Source organism: Talpa occidentalis, unplaced genomic scaffold, assembly GCF_014898055.3.
Source record: "Talpa occidentalis isolate TD23 unplaced genomic scaffold, MPIMG_talOcc4v2.1 talOcc4.14, whole genome shotgun sequence".
Taxonomy (NCBI): domain Eukaryota; kingdom Metazoa; phylum Chordata; class Mammalia; order Eulipotyphla; family Talpidae; genus Talpa; species Talpa occidentalis.
In genome coordinates this window covers 26,170,887-26,194,114 of record NW_023601433.1, presented here as the reverse complement: position 1 = coordinate 26,194,114, position 23,228 = coordinate 26,170,887, and the positions used below count along the sequence as shown (strand labels likewise).

The following is a 23,228-nucleotide window of genomic DNA, read 5'->3' as shown; positions in this document are numbered from 1 at the left end:
GAATCTTCTCACCCCTGCACCTCTGGCCCTTACCCCAGTTCTTATATGCATAAATAAATCTTTACTTTTTTAATATTTTTAAAGATTTATTTATTTATTTATATAAAAATCCGGGTACAGGCCAGATGCGTGGGAGGGGGAGAGGATTCACCAGAGACAGAGCGGGGAGCAGAACAGGCAGACTGACGAAATACATTGCTGAGGGGAGCAGCGGGTGCGGCAGGAGAGGTCTGCTGCACCATGCAGGATCCTCCCTGGCCGGCCAGGATAGAACTGGCGCTGCAGAGGCTGCAGACAGCTTCACAGTGCAGTGTTCAACCGTGTGCCCCACCAGGGGAGGCCCCATAAATAAATCTTTAAAAAAAAATCAAGATGGAAACAAAAAGCAATCCATGGAAATTATTATTAGATAAATAAGAACATCAGGTACAGCAGGGCTGACTGATCCTTTGAGCACAGCATGGAGGGTGTGGGGTTCTAGGTACACTGGGCAGCAAAGAAAATGATTCCTGGCTTTTAATTTAGTGGGAAAGAATATATATACATGAGTCTGAAAGTAACCAGTCCCAACCTGATGAGGACAAGGACTTCCTGTTTCCATGGAGACCCTTGAAAACTGTGCCCAGGCTGGGCACAGGTCACTGCTGGTGACTTCTCACCCATGAGCACACAATTGTAAGAAACAACTCAGGATCACCATGCACTAAGACTTCAAATGACCTGTTGTCCTACCCCAGATCGTGACTGCAGTGTCCAGTCATCCAAAACAAAGGCTACTCGTACCAGATGGCCCTGTCCTTTGGAGGAGACCCAGGAGCTGTTAGGTGGTGGATCATAGTCCAACTCTGATGGCAGGAAGAGGTGATCACAGGGGGACTGCTGGGGTGACACCACAGCAGCCAACAGCTCCAGTCTGAAGGCTGCTGGGCAGCACCAGATGCCGGACTACACAGCACTGGTGTTGGAGCACAAGGAGGCAGTGGAGGAGAGAAGTGGTGCAGGCTCTCAGAGGTGGCTGGATGCAACTCAGAGTGCTGATCACTGGCCATAATGCTGGCCAGATCTGGTCCACAAGTAATGGCACTAGAGAATGGCACCAGTGTTACAGCTCTTACAGGTGCCATTGCACCAACAGCAGTTGTATTAGAGACATCAAGGACAGGCCAGTGGTACTCTCTGAAGGCAATATTAGAGGCAGGACTGGAGGCATCTGCAGCCTCAGGGAGATCAGATACAAAGGTCTGGGAAGGTCCCAGGGAAGGTCTGTGATGGTCTGTGTCATAATCAATCTTCCTGATAAACCTGTCTGTGAAGGTCTTTCCAGGATTCCTGAGACATCTGATCTGAAGCCATCTTGTGAATGGGCCTAATCTGGCTGCTGCCATTGCTTACATCCACCACAGGATCCCTGCTTTTCAAGACTAATTGGTCCATTTACAATTCCAGCTGTTTGATTGTTGCTCACTGAGCTCAAACATGATTTTTCCCTTTAATTACTGGGGTGATTCAAATGCAAAAAGCTGCCACAATGCCAAAGGAGACCTAGGCTGAGGTTGGGTGGTCTTGGGCAGCAGTGGGTCCTTCAGTCGGGTGGGATGGAGTCACGCAGAGAGCCCAGATGCTCACTGAGTCCACCTTGCTTGAGCGGGACCAGACCTCCCCTGAGTATCCAGGGCAGCTGCAGCACAGTCCAAACCCAAAGGGCAGGTGTGAAGGTTTGAGGACTTGTAGTGCCACCAAGGCTTGTGCAGTGGATCAAGGCAAGCAACACTGCTGTTGGAGCCCACAGGCTGCTTGCTCAGGCTGGCCCTAAGACAAGGCAGCTGAGGCAATCCTGACTTGAACAGGTCACACCATATGACAGGTTAACCTAGGGATGTGCTTCTGCGAGTGACTCTGAGGACAGAGGGAGGGAGGGACTGCCACTCAGGGGGAGCCCTGGAGGAGCCTGGGCCAGGACAACAGCAGAGAAGAAGCAGAGCCCCAGGTTGAGCCTCAGCAGCTGCTGCCAGGGGTGCCTGATCTTGGCAGAAGAGAAAGGGAGTTTGTGTCTCACTTCCCCACAGGCCTGGAGCACTGTGGGACCACTCAGACTGTCATCCCAACTTGTGCAGTAATAATCAGCCTTGTCCTCAGGCTGGAGACCAGGGTGGCTGAGCTGCCAGACTGGGATCCCAAGAATCGATCAGGGATCCCTAAGGGTGGATTGTTATAACCATAAATCAGGAGTTTGTGGGCTGTCCCTGTGAGCTGTTGGTACCAGTACACACAATAATTCCCAATGTTGGGGCTGCTTCCCATGCAGTAGATGGTGACCCTTGGCCCAGGTTCCCAGAGACTGACTGTGGCTGAGTCAGCGCAGACTGGGCCCAGGATCCTGGAAGGGAGAGAGAGCAGGAGATGACGATGCTGGGCACAAGAGGATTTATCAGGGCCCCATGTAGCTCTGTCCCCAAATTGAGTTACCTGTGCAAAACGAGAGAAGCACTGAGAGGTGAGGCATCCAGGCCATGGTGCTCACAGCCCCGAGGTCCACGTGGGTCTGGGCTGCCCCAGGCCTCCTTTTCTTCCCCACCCTCTGCCTCAGGAGGGGCTGTGAATGCAAATGGCTCATCCAGGGACTTCCCTGTCCATCCCTGAGCCCGGGTAGTGGGACTCAGCTCACACCCCACATTGAGCAGGAGAGAGGTTGGCTTCACTGCTAGGGAAAACGGTGGCAGGAAGCACCTGCTGGCACCACACACAGGTCTCGGCTCAAGGGATGGTGCCCACCCATGAGGACGCAGCTGCTGAGTGCCCACCACGGATTCAAGGCTCAGCTCCCAGTGCTAGTCATTTCTGCATAAATGATCCTTACTGTAGTGTGCGCAGGACTCACAGGACCGCCCCAAAGCGCCCCCTGCTGGTAACAGGGCACACACGCACCAAGACCCAAAGCCCTGGGAGCCCAGCTGGGGTCTGCACTTCACAAGGTCACAGTGTAGGTCACACCTCTGGGTCTGACTCACAGGCTCTGAGACCCGTCATGCTGCACAGGGTCACTGAGGCTTCTCCACTCTCAGTGGCGACCTGGTGGACGAGATGCCGCATGGACATAAATAACCGCTTATTTTTTATGACCCGAGAAGTTACTGCGTGCATCATATTCTTCCACTGGTAGACAATTTTGAATTTGGGTGCATTTTCAGTTTCCCAAAATCATATGTTTTAAAGCAATGCACTGCAACTACTCTCCTGTACATTAGTTTGCACCTATCTTTACCTTCTATGTTTAGGGAATTTAATCATTTTACTAATTCACAAAGTGAAGGAAGAACAATGAATTATTACTGATGTCCAAATTATTTTGGGATGGATTATGCTTTTGGGGTCTTATAAAAAAATTTTGCAAAACATGTTACAGATATTTCCACCCATGTTTTCTTCATTTTTCTTTTATTTTGTAGTTAATTCTTTCAACTGTTTGTGTGATTTTTTTCTGAGGCAAGAGATTTAAGTCATTCATTGACCCCAGTGGATGTGCAACTGTCTATATCACCTTTTGTGGAAAAGACTGTCCTTGTCTGAAAGGCTTTTACATATTTGCAACAATGATCCCTACATTACTGGGTCTATTTCTGGATTTTCTATTCTGTTACAATGACATATGTGTCTATCCCTGATCTAAACTCTCTATCTTGTTTCCATAGAAATAGAAACAAACTTTAAGTCAATTTAAAAATAACTGATACCTTTTCCAAGGCGAGTCTTCTCTCTATGGTCAGGACACGTCTCCACTGACGTCAATCCCTCAGATGACTTGTACCTCTGCTGCCCAGTTTTCTGCATGTATATTTTTTATATCATTTGATAAATGTACACCCAAATATTTCAATTTGACAGATTTTAGCTAGCATTGCCAGTTAGTTTTCACCCATTGTTTCTAAAAAATGCACCTAAATAATATTTTTATTGTCTGGCATTATAGAGACTTCTGGGAATTATGACTTTTGGCATTTATATACATGCATAAATTTTTAGCAGCTTTTGTATATTCTATGCTTTGAATCACCTCCTCTGTACTAAAGGGAACAAATGCATCCTGTTCTTTTGAGTCTGTGGCCTTCATGGTTTTTCTTGCCTGTGGTCCTGCAGGATAGTCCAGAACATGTTAAAGGGCAGTGGTGACCGTGGACGTGCTCGCCTCGTGCAGCTCTAGGGGGAACGTCTTCAGGGTTTCACCTTAGGTGTGACCTGAGCTGCAGGGGCCCCCTAGTTTCCTTTAACAACTGAGGATGCTGCCCTGCTGCCTCCTTCTCTGGGTTGTTCTCATGAATGGGGTTGACTTTTATAAATGTCTTTTCCATCTTGATTGATTGATAATATCATGTGATTTTTCCTGCTTAAGCCTGCTCATCATGTAGATTACATGGATCATTTTTTTAAAAAACTTGAGTATTGAGGTAAAAGAAATGCATGCAAATTTAGAAATATAATTAGACGAATGCTTGGTGTGTTGGCCTCCTAGAGATGCTTTAGCAATTAGTGCACCACACTGGGTAATCTAGAAAGTATAAACTTTGTCTGATAATTCTGGAGTCTAGAAATCCCAAACTCTGATTGCCAGGTCTTGTTACCTCTGAATTGTGGAGTGGAATCTTTCTTGCCTCTTCAGAGTTATTGGTGATTTGTATGAAATCTTTGGATTTTCTTTACCTTCAGATGAGTAGTTATAATTTCTGCCTCCAAGGGATGTCCTTGGAGGTCATATTATATTAGGAGGCCACCCTACTACATAAGACTTCATCTTAAAAATAAAATTTAAAATAAAATCATATTTTGAACTTTTTGTTATTACATCTCAACATATCTTCTTAGGGTAAGCAATTTAACCGCAACATTTGGGAAGAAGAACCTTCCCAAGACATTGTACTTTAAAATGCAACACAGCTGGAATGCATAACAATGCTTTCTTATTAAATAAAATTTAGTAATACAGAAAAGGAAGACTTTTTGTTTTGTTTTGTTGATTTTGTCAACTCCTGAGTGACCAAGAAAATCACTGGAGATGATTCGACTGGAGAATATGTTTTTGACTTCAGGCCTTAGATCTGACCCAGAAGGAACTCTTCTTCCTGGAATATGGAATTGGAATTGAATTTTCTGGACAAGATTCTTCTAAGTGATTCACAATATTCCTACACAGTTGGCCTCAACAGGAATGGAAATCAATTCAGATCTATTCCTGCACATTTCTCTCTGTGGATCGTGAGCATTCAGGCTGCCAGGGAGTTCAGATGTCTGGTGTGTCATCCTGATGTCAAGAGATCATATTTGTACCCGGTCTCGTCAAGCACAGGTTTGTGTCCCGGCTCCCCATCCTGGCCTCTCACTGTGTTGTACCCACTGTGGCTGCAGTTCTTGGCCTACCTTGAGCTGGGTCCCTGACAGAGTGAGGGCGACTTTGGCCCAAAGGATGGACCTCAGAACTGGGCCCCATCAGGGGTGTTTATTCTCTTTCCCTCACATCACTGTCCTGAGGGCCTGAACAGGCTTCTCCTGGAAGCAGTATGCATGGAGACCATTGGTGACCTCTCCAGTGCTAGAACTAGAGAGGAAAGTGATGTCCCTCTTGGAGACATGGTCAGTGAGGGCTCCTGGGTCACCACTGCCTGACACCTGGACCCTGAAAAGAAGATCAACACACCAGAAAGAAGAGAAAAGACAAGTGATTCCCTGAAAGGCAGGGCTATGAAACCACATGAACCTGGGCAGTGAACAAGGAGGGGGAACAGGAAGAGAGGCACCCAGTGAATGGTGAAGACTTTCCAAAGTTCCCCTGAACTCACAGCTGGTGCTGGTGTCTGCGATGTCCCTTTCTCTCTCTCAGCTCCCTGGGTAAGGGTGTGCTTGTGGTGCACTATGCAAATATGAGTCTCACCATATTTGCAGGGAGGAGGCACAGTCTAGTTCTGGGTCCACAGCCCAGGTTGGAGCTTCACTCTCAGGAGGAGGCCTGGAGTGTTTGGGTGTCTGAGTTTGTCCCTTGGGAGGAAGTATCTGCTGTCACCATCACTGGGGTCATGAGCACAGCCAGGGATCTGTCACATAGAATACTTGAGTTTTACTAAGCCTTGCCCTTATGAGAAGTCCCACAGCGTCCCCTGGTGGCAGACACAGGATACTATTAGTGATGTGGGAAAGTATGAAGAAGAAACTTGAACTCTTTTACTTTATTTTATATTTTTTAAGATCTATTTATTTATGCATACAAGAACTGGGGTACAGGCCAGACGTGCGGGGGTGAGAGAATTCACCAGAAACAAAGTGGGGAACAGAACAGGCTGACTGACTGAAATACGCTGCTGAGGGGAGCATCAGGCCAGTCAAAAGAGGTCAGCTGTGCCTTATGGGTAGCTCCCTGGCCCACCAGCATCATTCTCATGCTGCAGAGGCTGTGGATAGCTTCACAGTGCTGTGCTTAACCCCTTCCGCCACCTGTGAGGCCCCCCATTGTTTACTTTAAATGAAAAATTGTTATCTATTCTTGAGTGCCTCAGAGAGTTTTCATCATCCTCAACTGTTATTTTAATTTTATTTTCTAATTTTGCTGATATTTATAACTCTAACTTCTGAGATTTTCTCTTTTTTATACCAAGCATTTTTGTACTTGGTCCTCAAATGGATTATGATTATTGAATAAAAATATCTTATATCAGCATCTGAATCCTCTCAAGCTGTTCTCTGTATATTTTATCTTCATCAAATTTTGATTTTCTAAACTCTTAGATCCTTAGAGAAGATGTGGGTGAAAATTCTCAATTCCAGAGTGTAGTTTGACATCCACCACAATTTCAGTGATGACTTCAAATTTTCAATTTATTTCTGAGGGTCTTGAAATTTTAAAGGGTAATTTCAGAGCAAGTGTGTCCTGGAATGTTACTCTCACAAGATTTTAAACATTGCTTTGATAACTATAGAGGTAGAGGTACTGAGCAATCCTTCATGTTGACACAAGTCTCAGATGCTGGTTCAAGGAGAATCTCGCTCACAGCACAGGCTTCAGCTCAGTGACTTGAGAGGGGGGATTGTATTTCCAGAAGTTCCCAGAAATGCTCCCATTTCACCCCAAGAGGAAATGTTCCTTTCTCTGCATCGTTAATTCATGGATGAGGGTGTAGCTGTTAGTGCTCTTTGAAAAAGAGTCTTCCTGGGGTGCTGGAGTCTATGAGTATCAACGTTGGTCACAAAGTTGGAGCTGGGCCCTTCCCTGTCATGATGGGCAGAGAGAGAGGGAGGAGGCACAGTCTAGAGGAGTCACACTGGAGATGGACACAGCCTGGGAACCAGGAGGAGGCACCTGGGGATGAACCAGCACATACGAAGTCACTAACCTCCCTACTCCCTGGGGTAGAGAGCCTTTCTCTTTCCTTCTTCTGAGGCTGAGCCTTTCTCAGCATCTGAGGAGGTTTTGACTGCACTTCCCCATAAGTTCACATCACTGTGTAAATGGCATTACTCACATACAGTACACAATGATACTTGGCTTCATCCTCGGTCTGAGCCCCAGTGATGTTGTTAGGGGAAAAGGATGTCCTGAGCTAATTCCATACAGGCTTTGTGGACTCCACCCCCACTCCAGACCAAAGCCATCAAGACACTAGAAATGACAAATCCCATCATCACCAAAGGGAGGGTTGCTGGGACCTGAGGATGGAATTAAGCTGCCAGGTTTGGTATAAAACCACACACGTGGGGGGCCTCCCCAGTGGCGCAGCGGTTGAGCACTGGGTTGAGAAGCTGCCCACAGCCTCTGCAGCACCGGTTCAATCCCGGGCTGCTAGGAGAGGGTCCCACATGGCTCAGACCTCTCCTGCTCCCCGTTTCTCCTCTCAGCAGTGCACTTCATCAGTCTGCCTGTTCTGCTCTCCGCTCTGGCTCTGGTGAATTCTCTCACCCTTCCATGCTTCTGACTGTACTCCAGTGCTTGTATAAATAAATAAATAAATCTTAAAAAAAGAAAACCGACAAGAGTGCCTTGAATCTCTCTCTCTCTTGGTCTCACGACTCTTGATTCTTCACCAGTTCTCAGGGTGCCATTGGGATTCCAGAACAGCGGAAAGGGTAGGATGCATTCATGTGTTTATATCCCTCACTCTCTCCCTGAGTTATTCATTTCTTCATTTCCCATTTCTTTTGTAAATAAACATTTTATTAACCTTTTGTGTGTGCCTGCAGTTGAGTATCAATAAGTCCTTTTAATCGCACAGTTGAGGACCCACAGTCAGGCAACCTGTTTTATATAGAGCTTGGCCTGTAACAATGTGAGGGTGGCTTTGTTCTCAGAGATGTAGCCTGAGAAGCGATTTGGTACCCCAGGAATGTGGTTATTTGTGCTGTAGATCAGCCTGGGTGGAGCGCAGCCTGGGGTCTGGAACCAGGTGGGGCAGTTACCAGTAGAGACTGACCCAGAGCTAAGGCCACAGGTGAGTGTGACCGTCCCTCCTAGGGACACTGGCAGTGATGGCTCCTGGGTCACAGTCTGAGAATCAGCCCCTGAAATGACAGGAGAGAGGCAGGTGTTGTTATGAGACCAGGGTCATGCTGCTTTATGCGCCCCCAGCCCAGGAGAGAGTCCCTTCCCCTGACCTGAGCTGTAAGCGAGGAGCCTGAGCAGAAGCACCATCCAGGCCATGGTGGGGACACTCCCGAGATGCGGCCTCCTCAGCTCCTGGGCTGGAGTGCGTTGTCCTCGGCCTTTTCATGTCTCCTGGACCCACTGGGGGGAAAGATGCTTCATGCAAATCAGTTTCCTCTCTGCTCCTGCCCTGGGGTCCCCCTGCTGTCTCCTGGGGAGATTGAAAGAAGCAGATGCTGGGACCACAGACACAGTGTCTGGGCACTGAGTGATGGAGTAACATAGTTCATCAAATCCTCACTCCAAGTCTCTGGGTACCTCAGTCCTAAATCTCTTCCCTGGAAAGTCACAGGAGCAGAGAGAACATCAGGAGACCAGGGAAGCTTCCAGGTTGAGTGAAAGTCCTGTGTCCTGTAGATTCTGTTCTTTTGCTCCCTGTAACCCAGGATTCTGGTGCTTTCAAGAACCAGAGGTCATGTCCTGTCTTCCTGCTTTGGGCAGTGCTTGCGCCCACCACCAGAGGGCGCCTCGGGACCCTGTGCGCTGCAGGAGCACCTGGTGCCAGGAAAGACTCTGCTCATCTCTGGCTGTTTCTCTGTCCTGCATCCGAGGTCACCCCCTCTTAGTAGCATCCATCTCTGACAGCTGTGCATGGAGTGGCAGGACGGAGCCTATTTCCCTTCAATATATTTTATTGAGGTCACTGATTTATAACTTGGGTTAAGTGCCAGGTGTACATCATTATAACTCAACCTACCTGGTTACCACATCCTGACCATCACCTAATGCTTAGTTTCCATGCGTCACTGTCCATCTCTCCCTTTCCTTTTCCACCCACACCCTCATCCCCTTCCCTTGTGGGAACCACAAGACTGTTCCCTGTAGCGGAGAGTTTTGTTTTGCTCTGTTTGTTGCTTTATATTCCATAGATGATTGAAATCACTCAGTAATTGTCTTACTTTCTCTGACTTGTTTTAGTTGCCATAATACTCTCAAGGTCCATTGCCAGTGGTGACACTGGCAAAATTTTGTCTTCTTTTTGTAGCTGAGTAGTATTTCATTATACACATATATATCAAGTATATATAACATATATCACATCTTTTTTTATGCATTCATCTTCTGATGGGAAATAAGGTTGTTTCAACATAGTGACTATTATAGATAATGCTGCAGTGAATGTAAGGACTCCTATATCTTTTACAATGAGGCTTTTTAAAAATTAAATATCCAAAGGTGGAATAGCTGTATCCTATGGTATTTCTATTCCATAGAAATATGTTTTTTGGTGAAACCTCCATACAGTTTCCTTCAAGGCTGTTCCAATTCACATCCCTACTAATAGTGGATGAAAGTTCCCTTTTCTCTACATCCCCATCATGCTTATTTCTAGATTTTATAATACTTGCAATTCTAACAGCTGTATGATGATATCTCATTGTGATTTTGATATGCCTTTCCCCAACAATAAGGGAGGGTGAACATTTTTTCATTTTCTTGTTGGCCATCTGCATGTCTTCTTTCTTTTTTTTTTTCTTTTTTTTTTTTTTTTTTTTTTTTTTTAATCTTAAATTTTATTTTTATATTCCCCCATACAATTGCAAACGCCCCATTCTGACCCCAATCCTTCCCCTCCCGCCCCCCACCCCCCAAAAAGTGTCTCTGGTTCATAGTTTTTTGTTGATTTTGATTTTCACTTTCTTATATTCATTTTCCTGGTCCCTTATTTAAGTTTTCTAGATTCCTGCTATGAGTGAGACCATCCGGTATTTTTCTTTTTCTTTTTGGCTTATTTCGCTGAGCATGATCCCTTCCAGCGCCATCCATGTTGCTGCAAATTGCATGTGTTTATCTTTTTTGAATGCTGAGTAATATTCCATGGTATATATGTACCACATCTTCTTGATCCAGTCATCTACTTTTGGGCATTTGGGTTGTTTCCAAAGCTTAGCTATTGTAAACAGTGCTGCTATAAACATAGGGGTGCAGGTGCTCTTTGGAATTGATGTTTCTGTGTCCTTTGGGTAAATACCTAGGAGTGGAATTGCTGGATCATATGGAAGCTCTATGTTTAGTAGGTCCAGAAATCTCCACACAGCTCTCCATAGTGGTTGGACCAGTTTGCACTCCCACCAACAGTGCACAAGAGTTCCTTTTTCTCCACATCCTCGCCAACATTTGTTGTTGCTAGTTTTTTTAATATGTGCCATTCTCACTGGTGTGAGATGGTATCTCATGGTAGTTTTGATTTGCATTTCCCTGATTGCAAGTGATGTTGAACATTTTTTCATATGTCTGTTGGCCATTTGCATTTCCTCTTCAGAGAAGTTTCTTTTTAGCTCTTCTGCCCATTTTTTGACTGGATTATTTTCTTTGTTGTTGCTAAGTCTCATCAGCTCTTTGCAGATTTTTGTGATCAGTCCTTTATCATTAGTGTTGGGTGCAAAAATGTTCTCCCAGTTGGTGGGGTTTCTCTTTGTTTTTGTTATTGTCTCTTTTGCTGTGCAGAAGCTCTTTAATTTGATGTAGTCCCAGCTGTTTATCTTTGTCTTCACTATCACTGCTTTGGGTGATGTGTCTGTAAAGATGTCTTTGATGTGCAAATCCCGTAGTGTTTCGCCTATATTTCCTTCTATGTATTTTATGGTTTCAGGTCTTATGTCTAGTTCTTTAATCCATTTTGAGTTGATTTTTGTGTACGGTGTGAGGTAGTGGTCAAGCTTCATTCTTTTGCATGTAGCGACCCAGTTTTCCCAGCACCATTTATTGAACAAACTTTCTTTGCTCCAATGCATAGTCTTTGCTCCTTTGTCAAAGATTAGTTGACCATAAATCTGTGGGTTTATTTCTGGATTTTCTATCCGATTCCATTGGTCTGTATGTCTGTTCTTGTTCCAATACCATGCAGTTTTGATGATTATGGCTTTGTAGTATAGTTTGAAGTCTGGGAGTTTGATGCCTCCATTTCCTTCTTTTTTTTTCAGTAGAGCTTTGGCTATTCGGGGTTTTTGGTGATTCCATATGAATTTCATCAATAATTGTTCTATTTCTTTGAAGAATGCCATTGAGATTTTGATTGGAATAGCATTGAATCTGTATATTGCTTTTGGTAGGATGGCCATTTTAATAATGTTTATTCTTCCAATCCATGAGCAGGGGATGTCTTTCCATTTCTTTGTGTCTTCTTCTATTTCTTTTAACAGTGTTTTATAGTTTTCTTTGTATAGGTCCTTTACCTCTTTTGTTAGATTTATTCCCAAATATTTGATTTTTTTTGTTTCAATAATAAAAGGGGTGGTTTTTTTGATTTCTTCTTCTTCAGATTTATTGTTTGTGTATAGGAAGGCTACTGACTTTTGCGTGTTGATTTTGTATCCTGCCACTTTACTGAACTGACTGATGAGTTGAATTAGTTTTTCTGTGGAGATTTTGGGGTTCTCTATGTATATTATCATATCATCTGCAAATAGTGATAGTTTGACTTCTTCTTTTCCTATTTGGATTCCTTGGATGTCTTTCTCTTGTCTTATTGCTCTGGCTAGGACTTCCAGTATTATATTGAAAAGCAGTGGTGAGAGTGGACATCCTTGTCTTGTTCCAGATCTTAATGGAATTGCTTTCAGCTTTTCACCATTGAGAATGATACTGGCTGTTGGCTTGTCATAGATGGCCTTTATGATGTTGAGGTATGTTCCTTGTATCCCAAGAATTTCAAGGGCTTTTATCATGAATGGGTGTTGCACTTTGTCGAAAGCTTTCTCAGCATCTATTGATATTATCATATGGTTTTTATATTTCTTTTTGTTGATGTGTTGGATAACGTTGATTGATTTTCGGATGTTAAACCATCCTTGTGCCCCTGGAATGAATCCAACTTGGTCGTGGTGAATTATCTTATGGATACATTGTTGGATTCTGATAGCTAAAATTTTATTGAGGATTTTTGCATCAGTGTTCATTAGGGAGATTGGCCTATAGTTTTCCTTTTTTGTGTTGTCCTTATTCGGTTTTGGTATTAGTGTAATATTGGCTTCATAGAACGTGTTTGGTATTGTCCCTTCCTTCTCAATTTTTTGGAAGAGTTTGTGAAGGATAGGCACTAATTCGTCTCTGAATGTTTGGTAGAATTCATTTGTAAATCCATCAGGTCCTGGGCTTTTGTTTTTGGGGAGGTTTTTGATTACCATTTCAATTTCGCTGCTTGTAATTGGTCTGTTTAGGTGTTCTATTTCTTCTTTATCTAGCTTTGGGTGATTGTAGAGTTGTAGGAATTTGTCCATCTCCTCTAGATTGTTGAACTTGTTTCCATATAACTGTTCATAGTAGTTACTGATTATTCTTTTGATTTCTGCTGTGTCTGTTGTGATTTCTCCTCTTTCATTTATGATCCTGTGTATTTGTGCTTTCTCCCTTTTTTCCTTTGTGAGCCTGGCTAGGGGTTTGTCTATTTTATTTATTTTTTCAAAGAACCAGCTCTTGGTTTCATTGATCTTTTGGATTGTTTTTTTAGTTTCAATTTCATTTATTTCTGCTTTGGTTTTTATTATTTCTTTTCTTCTACTGGATTTGGGGTTTTTTTGTTGTTCTTTTTCTAGATCTTTGAGCTTCGAGATTAGGTTGTTTCTTTGAGTTCTTTCTTGTTTTTTGATGTGAGCTTCTATTGCTATATATTTTCCTCTTATTACTGCTTTTGCTGCATCCCATACATTTAGGATATTGGTGTCCTCCTTGTCATTCAATTCAAAGAATTTTTTAATTTCTTCTTTGATTTCCTCATTAGTCCAGTGGTCTTCCAGTAGTGTGGCTTTTAATCTCCATGAGGTAGGATAGTTCCTTGCCTTCTTTTTATGATTTATTTCTAGTTTGATGCCTTCGTGGTCAGAAAAGATGGTTGGTATGATTTCAATCTTGGTGTATCTGTTGATGTTTGTCTTGTGCCCCAGTATGTGATCGATCCTGGAGAATGATCCGTGTGCGCTTGAGAAAAATGTGTACTCCGTTTTTTTTGGGTTTAGTGTTCTATAGATGTCTGTTAAGCCCAAATGCTCTAGGTCCTTATTTAGAGCTTTAGTTTCTTTACTTATTTTTTGTCTTGTTGATCTATCCATTGTTGATAGTGGTGTGTTGAAGTCTCCCACTACATATGTGTTTTCTCTGATGTCTGTTTTCAGAGAGGACAACAGTTGTCTGATATATTTTGGTGCTCTTTCGTTTGGTGAGTATATGTTAATGAGTGTTATTTCTTCTTGAAGTATTGTCCCCTTAATCATAATGTAGTGACCATTGGGGTCTCTTTTTATTTTTTTGAGTTTGAAGTCTGTTTTATCTGATATAAGTATAGCTGTTCCTGCTTTCTTTTTTGGCCCATTTGCTTGTAGGATTGTTTTCCATCCTTTGACTTTGAGCCTATTTTTATCTTTTGTAGCTAAATGTGTTTCCTGGAGACAGCAAAAGGTTGGGTTTTGTTTCTTAATCCAGGCTGCAACTCTGTGTCTTTTTATTGAAGAGTTTAGTCCATTTACATTTAGAGTCAATATATGTTAGCATCTGTATTTGCCATTATGTTTGTCTTTCCTTTGATTTTATTTATTCTTTTAATAACTTTTTTTTTTTTTTTTTGGTCTTCTTTCGTTGTTATTCGTCCCTCTGAGGTTCTGGCTTTAGGATTCCTTGTAGTATTTTTTGGAGTGGGGGTTTATTCGTAATGAAATTCCGGAGTTTCTCTTTGTCTGGGAAGGTCCATATTCTTTCTTCATGGAGGAAAGAGAGCTTTGCGGGATAGAGTATTCTTGGTTGGCATCTGTTTTCTTGGAGTCTGTTGACTATGTCCCTCCACTCTCTCCTTGCCCGTAGTGTTTCTTCAGAGAAGTCTGATGTCAGCCTGATTGGTTTTCCTTTGAATGTTATCTGTTTCTTCCCTCTTGTCAGCTTCATTATTTTTTCCTTGTCCTGGATTCTTGGGAGCTTTACTATTATGTGTCTTGCTGTGTTTTTCCTTTCGTCGTGGAAGTTTGGTGTTCTTCTTGCTTCTTGTATATCAATTTTCAGCTCCTTCTTCGCATTTGGGAAGTTCTCTTCAATTATCTCCTGGAATATTTTCTCTGTTCCTACATCTCTCTCCTCTCCTTCTGGAATTCCTATAACTCTTATATTTCCTTTCCTCATGGAGTCAGATAGTTCTCGAAGTCTTTCTTCATTCTTTTTCCTTCGTACTTCTCTTTCCTTTTCTGTTTTGGTTCTTTTTATTTCTGTGTCTTCAAGAGAACTTATTCGTTTTTCCATTTCATCTATTCTGCTTTCCTTGCTTTTCCCGGAGTTCTTTAGTTCCTCCATTAATTCTTTGATCTCCTGCATTTCTTTTACTTCCCTCTTTAGGGACTCAATTTCATTCTTCTGACCATTGTTTTCCCTCTTTAGGGACTCAATTTCCTTCTTCTGATCTATCACTTTTTTAATCATGGCAATTTTAAATTCTCTTTCTGGAAGGCTCAGAAGTTCTTCCAAGTTGCTGTCGTTGCAATCTGGGGAGTGGTTTTCTTTTTGTGGTGTGCTTCTTTCCTGAGGAGTTCTTAGGTTGCGTGTGGTTCTTCTACTCCCTACTGTCTGTTTTCTAATTTGTCGTATGCGTTGGGACACTGTGATGCTCGGGCTGACTGGCATCTTGGGTGAACTTCTCCGCTCCCCGTCTGGCTCTTCCAGGAGCCATCTCTGCCTTCTGGGGGAGCTTTCTGCTGGTTTTAGGCAGTTTTTACTGAAGAAATGTCCCTGTTCTCAAATGGCGAAGCGGGATGCAGTCCCTGCGCCTCCGGTTTCAGGCACACTCTTCTGCGCCCCCGGTCTGCCCCGGACGTGGGTGCCTGCTCCCTCTGTGGGCTCAGACTGCTGGTCGGAAGGGGCCTGGCGTGGAATAACTTCCCGGCTGGCCACTGCAGAAGCCTTCTGCCCTTTTCAAGCAGTCTTAAGAAATTTCCTGTTCTATGGGGTGTTAGTGACTTTTTTTTTCCTGGTCACTAGGTGGCGCCAGAGATCTCTCCTATTGTCCTTGGGGGGCTGTTTTTCGTGCCCCCCACCCCGTGGGACAGGGAACAGAGCGGGAATGGTAGGGTACACCTCAACAGCTTTGGGGTGCTGTGTCTTCCTTGTGCCCCACCGTCGTGGAGAACCCACGCCCCGAATTTTCGTGCCCCGGGTCTCAGTTCAAAGCCCTCAGTTCCAGGACGCGGGCTGTAGCCCAGTTCAGTGGCGCAGGAATGGCGCCTTTTGCACCGCTCCCGTGCCCAGGTGCCTGGTTCCTGCTCACTCAGGGAGGGACCTTCACCTCAGTGAGGACCTCCGCGCGTCTCCCCGCAAGCCTAGGTCACAGGCGCGGGGACCTGGGCAGCCGCGATTCCGGTCTGCACTTGCTTTTCAAGCTCCCCGAGCGCGCCGCGTTTCCGCGCCAGCTTACCGGCAACCCGGGCTGTGTGCGTCTCCCGGGGTCTTTGTTCTTCTCTAATGGCGCCCGGAGCCGTTCGCTCGCCGCGGCGAATCCTGCAGGGTTCGCCTCAGCTCCCGTTCACGGGGTGTGGTGGCTGCAATAGTTCCTTTCCACTCAAGGTCCCGCTTGCTGCGTCGTTTGTTCTTGTTGGTTGTTTTGGTTTGTTGTTTTTCTCCCTCTCTGCCGGTCGGAGAGTGCCTCCTCTGTGGGCGGGGGAGGGGAGCAGGGTTCTGCGCTTCCCTCCCTTCTAGTCCTCTTTTATGGCCACTTTCTTCTTAGGGTAGTTTGCTGGAGTCACCCGTTTATCTTCTGTGTCCCAGTTCTCACTGGGACCTGCCGCTTTTCCTCCCTATTAACTTTTTTTTAATGGGAGATCTTACTCGCAGCGTCTCCTCGCCGCCATGTTGCTCCGCCCCTTCTCCTGCATGTCTTCTTTCTTGAATGGTGTATTCACATCCTCTCCCCATTTAAAATCAGATATTTGTTTTTTGTTGTTGTTTTTGGGTATTCTTTATATATTCATTCATTGTATATATTTTGGATAATCCCTTATCATTATTTGTAATTATTTTCTCCCATCCCATAAGTTACCTTTTTCTTAGATGTTTTCTTTCTCTTTGTAGAAGCATTTGAGTTCCAGTCTGCTCCTTTTATTTATTTTTTATTTTTATTTTTTAAAGACTTATTTTATTTATACAAGAACCATTGTACAGGACAGATGCGCGGGAGGGTGAGAGGATTCACCAGAGACAGAGCAGGGAATAGAACAGGCAGACTGACGAAATACACTACTGAGGGGAGCAGCGGGCGAGACAGGAGAGGTCTGCTACCATATGGGTTGCTCCGAGGCCGGTGGGGATCACAGGCACAGCAGAGGCTGTGGACAGCTTCACAGTGCTGCGCTCAACTGCCTGTGCCACCAGAGAGGCCCTCCTTTTGTTTATTTTTGCTCTTATTGCCCTTCCTGTCTGAGTCAGATGCACAAAAATACCACTAAGTCTGATGTATGGAGTTTGTTTTTGTTCTATGTCTTTTCAGATTTCAAGTCTTACATTCAAGTCTTTATCTATTTTGATTTCATTTTGGAGTGTGGCTTCTCAGCATCACAATCCTCAGATTCATTTCAGGTTAGGGAAGACTTGCAAGAAAGTTGCCCACAGATGGTGGGGTGTTGATGGGTCAGGGGTCTGGCGTGTCATGCCAAGTCTCCTTCAAAGTTGCCCCGTGACAACACATCAGTTTATGAGGTGAGGCAGAGAGTAAATCAGCCCTCTGCACCTCAAGTCTGTCACCTCTTTAGAAAGCGAGAAACATGGGGGAGGATAAGGGTCCAGGATATGGGTGCAGCCAACCATGGGTTCTGCACCCCAACATCTTTGGGCCAGCTGGATTCTTCATCTTCCCTCAAGCAACTGAGAGAGGGACTTTTCATGCAGTTCCCCCCTCTGTTCCCTGGATGAGACCTCCTGCTGAGGCCACAGGAGGTGGCCCTATTTAGTGGACCTGGCCCCAGTCTCTGTCCCCTGCCTCCACAGCAGGTCTGACAGAGCTAGAGCACAGAGGGGAGGCTGGGAATGACAAGGCTCAGGGTGTGTCTGTGCCCCATGAAGTGTCTGCACTGCTGCTGCCAGGTGATATTGGATTTCCATAGGGTCACATAAGCACCACCACATCAGCATAGAATAATCCCACTGCTCTAAAACTAATTTCCAGTGCTCACATTTCCAATTTTTCTTCTCTTCCTCTATATTCCTGTTGGTACTGATGATTTTTCCCTCTAAAGAATTAGGGTTCTTAAAAATAGGATACAATTAGCAACTCACAGTTTGCTAACATTTCTCTCATTTTCTTTTTCTAAGCAATATAATTCTCAATGCATATCTGTGTGCATGTGAAGGAATGTTTATATGTGCGTATATCTATATACACATATGTAATTTGATTGTATACTTCTGGTGATTATTCTAAATCTGTAATAAATATAGTGTGTCAATTTCTATTTGATTTCTGATTTCTGTTTTTTTGCTGATTATCATGCAGTCATGGCAGAATTTGCTGTGGACAATGTGTCTTCGACTCATTTATATTAATGTTTAATTTCATATTGATACCCTCTTCACCAAAAATCAAAAAATAGACATAAATAACCACTACCTGGTAAAGCCAGATACATAATAGCATCAGCAGTAGCAGGGCTGCCATCCTGGAAGCAAAACATGTGGGGTGAGGTTCCCTGATACATTCAGGGGCACAGAAAATGATTCATTACTTCTGATTTAATAAGGGCAAAATTATATAAACCAGCCAGAACATAACCATCCCTAACCTGAGAGGACAAGGACTATCTTTCCATGGAGGCCCCTCACCTAGGTATGTACTGCAGGGAGTGACTCTGAGGACAGAGGGAGGGAGGGACCTGCCTCCAGAGTCTGCCCTGGAGGAGGCTGGGCCAGGACAGCAGCAAGAAGGAGCAGAGCCCCAGGCTGAGCCTCAGCAGCAGCTGCCAGGGGTGCCTGCTCTTGGCAGAAGAGAAAGAGGGTTTGTTTATCACTTTTTCACAGGCCTGGAGCGCTGTGTGACCATCAGACTGTCATCCCAACTTGCGCAGTAATAATCAGCCTTGTCCTCAGACTGGAGCCCAGAGATGGTCAGGGTGGCTGATCAACCAGAAATGGATCCAGAGATTCGATCAGGGACCCCAGATGTTCATTTGTGGTTGCCATATATCACTTCCCTGGGAGCTCTTCCAGGGAGCTGTTGGTACCAGTGCTCACCATGTTTCCTGCTGTTGATGCCGCCTCCACTGCAGGTGGTGGTGACCCTCTGGCTGAGGGTCCCAGACACTGAGAGTAGCTGAGCCAGCACAGACTGGGCCCAGGATCCTGGACCATGAGAGGTGAGGAGTTGGTGACCCTGGCTCTAGAGACAAGAGGAGGAAGCGGGGCCCCGTGCATATTCTCAAGTCCCTGCCCCCGTCCCCATGTCCAATTACCTGCGCAATAGAGAGGAGGACAGGGAGGACAGGGGAGCAGGCCATGGTGCCCCCAGCCCCCTGTTAGTTCCCCTTCCCATGAGCCCCACAGAGGAAGGGCTGCCCCAGGACTCCTTTTCTTTCCCACCCTCTGCCCCAGGAGGGGTTGTCCATGGAAACTGTGTTCTTTCCAGGGCCACCCAAGCCCTCTGTGCACTGGGACTGGAGCTCAGATCACACTTCACACTGAGGATGAGGGAGGTTTGCTTCACTCCTTGGGAGAATCTTAGGAGGAAGTACCTGCTGACACACACACTGTTCCCAGCCCAGGGGACTGTGCCAGGTCACAGCCCACCAGGGAGCCCATATCCTGCCCCCAAGTCCTGTCCCCAAGTCCAGGCTCCTCTGAGTGAATGATCCTCCCTGCACAGCTGGTGGGGACAGCGCTGGGCAGTCCCACAGTTCCCCCTGCTGCTTGCAATGCAAATGGGCACAGTGGCCAAATCTCTGAGCACAGCTAGGGTCTGCAAGTACCAGGTCACTGTCTCTAGTCACACACCCAGGGGCTGATTCCTACACAGTGTGTCCCAGCTGTCCATGGCAGCTGTTGACTTTCTCATCTCTGAAGGAATCGTGATCTATAAATATATAAACATATTCAGAAATGACACCTTATATCATTGATTCACTGCAAGCGTCATGTCCCTCTGGAGTGCAATTTAGAACAGGCCCCTACTTTCAGTGTTCCCAAGCTCAGGTCCCTTAAAGAAATGGATTCCAGCTACTCGCTATTCAGTTGACTTCATCTTATTCTTTAGGTAATGTAATTGTATTCCTTATTCACTTATGTGTTTCAAATGAAGAACAATGAATTATTTCTATGACATTGCATCTATTACTTTTTATTGATTGAACTCCTGGTTTCTCCTCTAAAAATTTATATAAAAATTTGTACCTCCTAATGATTTTTTATGAATGTTTCCTTATAAAATCGCATATTTTCATAAACTCCACTCTCTGGTTGAGAGAAGACTCCATAGGATCAGGCCACGGGCTCTGACCTCACTGAGTGCTGTGGTGCTGTCTGTCTATTGCACGGGGCCGGGTCACAGAGAGCTCACAGGTGCCTCGTGCAGCTGAATGGCACAGACAGACTCTAAGCAAAAGTGGCCTTAAAACCCACAGTGGCTTTTAACTGAGTGGATCTCAAATGGGGTGATTTTGTCTCCCAGAGGGTATCTCCAACATATGGCAGCCTTTTGTTTTTCCTGACATGGAGAGGGGCCATCACTGGCTTGTGCTGTGTGGAGCACAGAGGCTTGTCGAAGTCCTCCCTGGAAAAGCAGCCCCTCCACACGCAAGAAATGAACCCACATTGTCAGGAGAGCTGAGGTGCAGACACCATGTTTATGAAATAAATCATTTCCATTAAGTGATTGTGAAGGAAATAGGAAACCATCGATCAAGATGTGTGTGTCGAGGGGGTGTGTTGTGTAGGCTTAAGGGAAAGACGGTAGAGGGAATCATAACACACAATCTTAAGCACATATTGGAGCAGGATTTACAGGAAAGAGCAGCTCTCCCTGCAGGGTCCCGTTGATTTCTCTCTCATCTGACAGCACAGACAGTATATATTAAATCACTAATGTGGACTTCGATAATAGATACCTATTTTAAAAAATATTTCACTGTATAACAGGGCAATAGTAGCATATTTTCAAAACATACCTGTTTAATTGAAGTTTAAAGTTTAATTGAAATAGAATTAATATCTGTGTAACCATCCTACCGAGGTGTGTGTACATATCTGTAAATACTCCTGAACCATCTGTCTCATGAAGCTAAACATGGCCTCACACTACGCTCCACACTCCACATCAGGGCTCCCGGGCTAGTCCAGCTCTTCCCCATGTGTGCAGTGACCTTCCAGTCCTAGAGAGAGAGCTCTGGCTCCTCTACTCACAACCATTTGCTTCATCACTAATCTGCCATGCGCAGCTCAGAAACATCCAATCCCAGACCAGGCCCCAGGGACAGCCTCATCCATGAGCACAGGTGCTCCAGGACACGCTCCTCCCTCCTCTTCACAGTCTCCAGGATTCCAATTTGCCAAGTCAGCAGCTTCCTCCTCACACTTAGGGAGGTGGGTTCATGGTCCATCCCGCAGGCAGGAGGCCGGTCACATTTTTGCTCCATCCTGGCCCCTGACTTGCTGGGTTGTTTGAATCTGCACATTTAGCTTCTCTTAAGAGGATAGTTTCCCACGAGTGCCCGCAATGCCACAGCAGATGAACTTTGCCATGTGGAAAGCACTCACTGGATTCCTATCTCTGGCATTCAAGCCAACATGGCTGTGCTTCACCTATTCACCCCTGCCCCTCATCCCATGCCTATTAGTGGCTCAGCTTTCCCCATCGCTAGAGTGTGCCTTTTACAGGTTGTGATAGAATGACAAACTGCTCTATGTGATGTTATAGACATGATTCTTTTGTAGGAAATACCCATTTGAAATTAACATCCATGCTTGTGACTGATAGTTCATTCCTCTCAATTTGCCCTAAATGTACAACCTACAGAGACACCTGTGCTTTTCCAGAGGTGGAGGGTGGGCTGTTGGGATGCATAAAGCTGTTACAAACATCCAGGTGAAGAGTTTTGGTTGTTTTCATTTTTGCTTGTTGTGAATTAGGTAATTTGAATATTCACAAAGATGTTTATCTCAGGAGAAAAGTTTTTAAATTTTTAATTATTTTATTTGTTGTTATTTCCTGTGACCAACTCAGACATGGAAATCACACAAAAAGAGTGCTTTCTTTCAATTAAGCAAAAAATAATATCAGGTGCAAACTGTTGGCCGATCCTTCCCGAGCAGCCAAGTCAGTGCTGAGGACCCTTGACAGGTTCACAGTCCAAGGTTTGTTTCTCATCTTGAAAACTCAAAGAAAATAAATGAATTCAAATCACCTTAGAACTAGAAAACTATTCCTGAGGCAAAGGAAATTCTCTTTCCTTGAAGACCCCTCACCTAGGGATGTGGTGCTGGGAGTGACTCTGAGGACAGAGGGAGGGAGGGACCTGCCTCCAGGGTCTGCCCTGGAGGAGCCTGGGCCAGGACAGCAGCAGAGAAGAAGCAGAGAAGCAGAGCTCCAGGCTGAGCCTCAGCAGCAGCTGCCAGGGGAGCCTTCTTTTGGCTGAAGAGAAAAAGGGTTTTTGTCTCACTTCCCCACAGGCCTGGAGCACTGTGGGACCACTCAGACTGTTGTCATAGGACTGGCAGTGATAATCAGCCTCATCCTCAGGCTGGAGACCAGCGATGGTCAGGGTGGCTGTGCTACCAGACCTGGAGCCCGAAAATCGATCAGGGACCCCTGAGGGTCGCTTGTTGCTACTAAATAAGTTACTATATATCAGGAGTTTGGGGCCTGTTCCTGGGAGCTGTTGATACCAGTGCACATAACCATGATCCCCGATGTTGGAGCTGCTTCCAGTGCAGGAGATGGTGACCCTCTGGCCCAGATTCCCAGAGACTGACTGTGGCTGAGTCAGCACAGACTGGGCCCAGGATCCTGGAAGGAGAAACACAGAGATGGTGATGCTGGGCTCTAGAAACAAGAGGACTTATCTGGGGCCCATGCATCTTACCAGCCCCAAATCCAGTTACCTGTGCAGTGAGAGAGGAGAACAAACAGGAGAGGGGTCCAGGCCATGGTGCTCACACTTCCCTGAGCCCACATGGGGCTGGGCTGCCCCAGGGCTCCTTTTCTCCTCCACCCTCTGCCCCAGGAGGAACTGTGCATGCAAATGTGTTTCAAGCTTTGACTGCCCAGCCCCTCCCTGAGCTCTGGTGCAGGAGCTCAGCTCACACCCACACTCAGAAAGAGCAGGGTTTCTTCACCCCTCAGAAAACCCTGGGAGGAAGCATCTGCTGCCACCACACACAGGTCCCTGCTCAGCAGTTGTGCCAGACAAGAAAGAACACAGCGCTGAGTGCCCACCTGGGAGCACAGGGCCTAGACCTAGGCCAAGCTCCTTGGTGTGACTGATCTCACTGCCTAGTGTGTGGAGAACACTGGACAGTCCCACAGCGCCCCCTGCTGGTCTCTGCGCAAACACTCACATTCGCCCAAAGTCCAAGAGCCGATTTGGTGTCTGCATCTCAGGAG

At 45.4% G+C, this 23,228-nt stretch overlaps 1 gene segment (V, D, J or C); it reads right to left on the bottom strand.

Moving 5' to 3' along the window:
- Positions 1 to 773: 773 nt before the first annotated feature.
- LOC119244025 (immunoglobulin lambda variable 1-40-like) lies at positions 774 to 22,772 on the bottom strand. The segment is given in 3 exon segments: positions 774 to 845; positions 22,285 to 22,631; positions 22,727 to 22,772. Coding segments are annotated over 3 exon segments (465 nt in total).
- Between the last annotated feature and the right edge of the window lie 456 nt (positions 22,773 to 23,228).